This window comes from Octopus bimaculoides, chromosome 13 (genome assembly GCF_001194135.2).
Source record: "Octopus bimaculoides isolate UCB-OBI-ISO-001 chromosome 13, ASM119413v2, whole genome shotgun sequence".
Classification (NCBI taxonomy): Eukaryota; Metazoa; Mollusca; class Cephalopoda; order Octopoda; family Octopodidae; genus Octopus; species Octopus bimaculoides.
Window position 1 is genome coordinate 29,037,800 of NC_068993.1, and position 6,648 is coordinate 29,044,447.

At 37.9% G+C, this 6,648-nt stretch overlaps 1 protein-coding gene across 3 annotated transcripts in view; it reads right to left on the minus strand.

Moving 5' to 3' along the window:
* Positions 1-350: 350 nt before the first annotated feature.
* The window catches only part of LOC106880368 (rho GTPase-activating protein 7), a 216,516-nt gene continuing 210,218 nt past the window's right edge, over positions 351-6,648 (minus strand). The window contains exons 9-10 of one of the 3 annotated variants that reach the window (XM_052972397.1): positions 4,308-4,438; positions 351-568 (exon numbers count right to left, since the gene is read on the minus strand). In XM_052972397.1, coding sequence (XP_052828357.1) covers positions 368-568; positions 4,308-4,438 — 332 coding nt within the window. In that variant the 3' untranslated portion in view covers positions 351-367. Of the gene's footprint in view, positions 569-4,124; positions 4,155-4,307; positions 4,439-6,648 lie in introns of those variants that run through there. The other 2 variants (XM_052972398.1, XM_052972399.1) reach the window with 2 other exon arrangements.

Here is a 6,648-nt window from a genome sequence, read left to right on the forward strand (position 1 = left end):
TTCTACAGATCAAGCAGGGCAATCAGAAGTGCAATTGTTTAAAAAGCCGGGTGTGCATGTGCTCCATTATTTAATAAATGAAAAAATGCATTGTAAATAAGCAATGACAGATATATACGTGTATTGAGGGTACAAAATGGTAATACACTGTTTCATACCATTATCATTAACCTTTTGAGCCCTGATCTCCTGAACCTTATTTGACCATATAGCTGGCTTCCTGAGCAAAATAAGCTGCAAATTGGCTAAGTATCAATTGCAGCTCTCAAAACAAAAATATCAATGTCAATAACAATCTGACAACACAAACATACAACAGAGATGCCTACCTGGTTCCTAGTGCTAATATTCCACCTTGGTCTGCCAATCAGTCCAGCATGTTGATCTTCTTTTGACACAGAGATGAATCTTGCATTCTTGGCAACAGACGGCTGATTTGATTGCTTTGACTGGATAATCCTTGTAAGGAACACCGGGGTTTTTGACTTGAATTTGTTGTACTTCTTGGTACATACAACACACAGTGTGTTTGTTGACCCATCATCTGGAATGTGTGGATGGTGGTGGCCTACATTTTGGAGATGAACAGGGACTTCGTGATCATGAGCTCTGCAAACAGCTTTTGTGTGAAACTCACTGACAAGTCCTACACTGTACTGATCCAGATAAAGGGACTAGAATATAACATATGCAGTGTAGGTAGCCCACATGAGAAATTTCTTGGCCTCTTGTCTTGTAAAGTTTTATTATTTGATCGTTGGATAAACATAAATCATCGTACTTTAGTGCAGATGCACTCCACCAGTCGAGTGGTGCTATGGTATAGTGAAAAATAAGCCATCCACTGGTAAACCAGTGTTACAGGCTCAAAGGGTTAATGGTGCAAAACTGAGTATTACCACTTTGGTTGATAACTGATGAAGAATTAGGGACCCTCTGTGTCTGTCTCCTGTTCAGTTGTACCCTTAATATTCTTTTATTTGTTTCAGTCATTTGACTGGGGCCATGCTGGAGCACCGCCTTTAGTCCAGCAAATCGACCCCACAACTTATTCTTTGTAAGCCTAGTACTTATTCTATCGGTCTCTTTGCCGAACCGCTAAGTTACGGGGACGTAAACACACCAGCATCGGTTTGTTAAGCAATGGTGTTGGGGACAAACACAGACACGCAAATATACACACACACATATATACATATACATATATATACATATACATATATATACATATACATATATATACATATACATATATATATATATATATATATATACGACGAGCTTCTTTCAGTTTCCACCTACCAAATCCACTCACAAGGCTTTGGTTGGCCCCAGGCTATAGTAGAAGACACTTGCCCAAGGTGCCACGCACTGGGACTGAACTCGGAACCATGTGGTTGGTAAGCAGGCTACTTACCACACAGCCTGTGCCTAAACATAAACACAGGTGAAATATCATTAAACATTTCGCCTGGCACGCTAACATTTCTGCCAGCTCATCATCATTTTTTTTATGTGTCATTGTTTATTTACAATGCATTTTTTCATTTATTATATATGCATATATCATCATCATCATCATCATCATCATCTTTTAACGTACATCTTCCATGCATGCATGGGTAAGACTGTTGATAGGAGCTGACCAGACAGAAAATCTACCCAAGGATGGTGTGTGTGTGTGTATATATATATATATATATATATATACAGGGTGGGATGGGTAAATTGTTGCCATTTTATATTTTTAATTTCACATATGTGCACTGCTTTTGATTTTATCAACTACACAGTATAGTAGGGTCAGTTGGGCACTGTCTGTGAGAAAAACAGCACCATGATGCACCGCTTGCTATTCATGCCAGAAGCTCCAATACAAACATTTCAGAGTGTTTGGCTGTCAGTCTGGGGACAGTGCAATCTGAGGACATGTACTAAGAGTGATCAAAATCAAACATCCAGTCAACTTCATGGTGTTTGAACTGATCACTATTGACCACTAATGATGGCCATCTTCCCACATGGCCTCGGACTCAACACGTAAGCCTACATCAAGTGCCTGGAAGAGGTGGTGCTGCCCTGGGTCTAAAGGGTTGCTGCTGGAAGACCCTATGCCTAGCAACAGGACTCTGCACTATGTCACACAAGCAGGACAACCCAGTCATGGCTGTCAGACAATTTCTGTGACCACATCACCCTTAATATCTGGCCACCCTAACTCCCCAGACTGTAACCCCCTTAATTATTATGTGTAGGGTGCAGTTGAGTGAGAGATCAACAAAACTCCCTGTAACATGAAAGATGAACTGAAGGCAAGGATTATGGCAGCATTCACCAACTTAAACAAAGAGACCATCCAGAAGAGTTGCGGGAGATTCCGAAGTCGTCTGGAAGCCATGTTTGATTTAACTAAAATGCTAATGTGTATATTAAAAATCACTATAAACAAGTTCAGTGCAATATAATATGATAAAGGAAAAATTTTATCATCAGTAATTGAGTTTTAAGAGTAATAGAGAATTATACATCTACACAGTTTTTGCTATTACAATCATTTATAAAGAATATTCACTTAAAACCTCTGTCCAACATATGTTTTTGCCTCATGAATATCTTGTTAAGTGGTGTTTGTTTTCATCTTCATCTGGGTTTCATCCTACTTAAAAACGTATCTGTGCAGATTTATTCAAGGTGTTACCACAATTAAAGTTTGAAGCAGTTCACTTGAAATTTCGATAGTGGCAACATCTTCAATAAAGCTGCATGGATAAGTTCTTAACCAGGATGAAATCTGGATGTAGATGAAACAACAAGATGCAAATAGACACTATTTAACAAGATAGCCATGCAGAAAAAAACATATGTTGGACAGAAGTTATAAATGAACACACTGCATAAATAGCTGCAATAATAAAAAACTGTGTAGATGTATTATTCTCTGTGTTTATTTTATTCGTCTTGGATATACATACACTCAGTTAACTATTTATACTTCAACAAAATAAACTCAGGATTTACCCATCAGGTAAAATACATGGGGATTGTTTACCTTAAACAGCCACAGGTTATTCCATATCATTTGATGTGATTAGCCTGGATCTATTATCTCTATCTATTCACTATATATATATATTGGATGGGGTTGGATTGCCTGTGTTCAGTCCACTGCAGGATGAAGGCTCCAGCACGTTCTCTCCACCAGCCACAGTCCAATGTGGAGGCTGTGAATTTGAGCTTGAGATCATATTGGTTTGATGAGCCTACTTTGCCACACTAGCTTGACATGGCTTGGCAGAGGGGTGCAGTTCTTTTTCATACTCTTACACAGGAATAGTAAAGTTGATCGCAATAACCCCAGTGTACAACTGGTATTTATTTTATTGATCCAAAAAGAACGAAGGACAAAGTCAGTCTCAGGGGAACTTGAACTCAAAATGTAAGGATAGACAAAATATTGCTAAGCATTTTTCCCAGTGTACTAACAACTCTGCTAGCTAACTTTATATATATATATGCTAGGAGTGCACACCCTCTAGAGAAAAAGAACTTAAAATATATATACAATATATATAAACAAGAGCATGTAAAAATATATTAAAATATAACAATATACAAAAAATAGTAGGTTGATAAATAAAGAAGTCCAAATACAGCGAGTAAAAAATAACGTTTATATCATCTCTTACTATTGCTTTGGAGAGGGGGACTGAAATTCTAAAATATATTCCATAGTGTTGACAGGTATCAAGTGCCTAAACATTAATTACAAACATCAGTGATTCTAAATGCAGAGTGTCAGGAAAAAAGAGGAGACAGTCATGACAGGAATGACTTTGATCATAGGTTTGCATAATCAAAACTGACCTTATGGTACAACCAGTACCATAACTATCATCACTTCAACATTTTGAGAAAATAAATTATAACATCCTCTCTCCAAAACAATAACAACAGCAATATTTTTTACAAAGGGAATTAGTTATGCAGTGGGTTGACCTGCAAGAAATAGCATCAATCCTCCCTCAAAATACACCTTACTGTCTTTTTTTTAAAAAAAGGGCACATATAAAGGTTTAGTCCAAGATGCTTCTAAAAAGAGAAGATGGTCACAGCAATAGCATCTTTAATCATGGGTCTGTTCAATAAGGGCTGACCTGGAGATAAATAACAGCAGACAATTCAAGAATAAAGAGAGAGAAATGGAAGACATCTAAGAATAAAACAAAACCAAAAAGTCTCAAAAAATAAATGACTGAAACGACTCCCCATCAAACAAGCAAACAAATAAATCCTTAAAGCAGTCTTACCTTGTGGTGGTCAGCGGTTTTTGAAATATCATGGAGAAAGAGTAGAAGTGACTGTAAGACTTCTCGGTTTTCATCAGGCATTAGAATTATGGTCGCATTCACTGCTTCCAACCAATGTTCTTTGGGAAAATCTAGATTAGAAAAGGTTGGAGGGACAGTTGATTTATTATTGAACAACTTTTAATTACAACTAACATGCACCTATTTGATGAAATACAGTTCATCAAATAGATGTGTGTATTGTGTGAATATAGCATCTTCGGAGCTAAATGCCATTAAATGCTGCATATCAGTTTAGTGGGACACACACAAGATGGTTCATTGTACTTTCAACTTTTTAATAATGTGTGCTTCAGACACATACCTGCAGGTTAACTGCTTCTTTATTCTCCACTTAGTTCTAAGTTGATATTTTTTCACTACATGATGGCTGTGCTAGGTGGAGTGTGCTATAATGTTTCAGAACACTATAATAAAGATGTCTCAGTTGATGCAATACATGTAGCTACACATACACACACACAAACAACAGTAGCAGCAGCAGCAGCTGCTGCCGCCATCACCACCACCACCAACAACAACAACACAACCACCATTATCATTTAATGTTCATTTTGATACTGACATTGGGTTGGCATTTTGACATGGTTATCATGGCACTAGCACTAGTGAGGTTGCTTGATAACTTAGTTTGACAGAGAGAAGCATTTTATACTAATAATTGAGAGGCTAAAGTATGAAAGAGAAGACAGGAACACTTTTACATGGCATTGGCATGGGTGCTTTGATGTGACACTGGCACAAGTGCTTTTGCGTGGCAGTGGCATGGGTGTTTTTATGTGGCACTGACATGGGCAATTTTACATGACATTGATATAGGTGCTTTTATGTGACACCAGTACAGGGGCCTTTACATGGCACCAGCACCCACAAGACTGCAAGACTAGCTGAAAGAGGGACATAAAGGACATACCTAAAAGAGGGATGTAAAGGACATGCCTGTATGTATAGATGGCCATGATTTTACCTAGCTTGACAAGTACAGCAAACTGCCAGAAGTCTTGGTCCCTTGTCATCTCCTCAGTGAGGTCCAATGTCTGAAGATCCTTTCTCACCACTTTGTCCCATGTCTTCCTGGGTCTATCTCTTGCACATGATCCCACCACAATTAGAGATTGGCACTTCTTGATGCCGCTATCCTCATCCATATGCATCACATGATCATACGAGTGCAGTCTTCTCTCTCACACACTAAAACTGATGCCTTATATACCAAATTGTTTTCTCAAATCACACTTCATCATACATGCACACTGACATTACCATCCAGCAGAACATGCTGGTTTCACTTCTTCCAATCCTTCACATATTCTCAGTAGTCACAGCCCATGTCTCATTGCCATATAGCACAGCTATTCATACACAGGCTTCATACAATCTGCCTTTCATTCTGAAGGAGAGGCCCTTTGTTACTAACAGAGGTAGTAACTCTCTGAACTTTTCCCAACCCGTTCTTATTCTAACCACTATGCTTTCAGAACTATCTCCTCTACTGCTAACTTGGTTGCTCAAGTAATGGAAATTATCAGTTATTTCTAAGGATCCCACCAAACATTTGAGGGAGTCAATTTTCTGTATGTTCCTAGTGTTTAATGTACCTGCACTTCTGCCACACACACAGGCTACTTACTCTCTTAGCCTTCCTATGATGCCGCTGCACTTCTTATGTGTCCATAACTTGCACTGAGAACACCTTATGGAGTTTCCACCAACACCTTTTCAACATACAGAGCAGGGCCATCTCCCTGAAGGGACCAGTGATTTGTCTGTTTTCATACTTACTAGGATTTTGGTCTTTGTTAAATCAACTCTAAGGTCCTGTGATTCTAGACCTTGCTTCTGCCACTTGTTATTTTTTAAATTTCATCTCATCCTATCTTCTTCATCTATTTAATTCTGACAGGGTCGAGGGAGCAGAGTCCACAAACATGCCTTCCATTGGGTCCTGTACATTAATGTGTATAAGTTTGCATGTATATACGAGTCTGTCTACATAAAACTATAATTGTATTATTTTGTGTGTGTGTGTGTGTGTGTGTGTGTGTATATATATATATATATATACTAAGTTTGCCGAGATGATTCGAAAACACAACACCTAATAACCTAACAGTATATCTTTTCTACCCCTCTGATGAGATTTTGCGTAATATAATGATTTAATTATTCCTATTTTAATCTTTCAGGCTTAATTGAAACATCTGTAAAAGAATACTTTGGATTTTTGCAGATAAATTGTATTCATGCTATATCTCCATTTTCTTAATTTTCTTATATATAT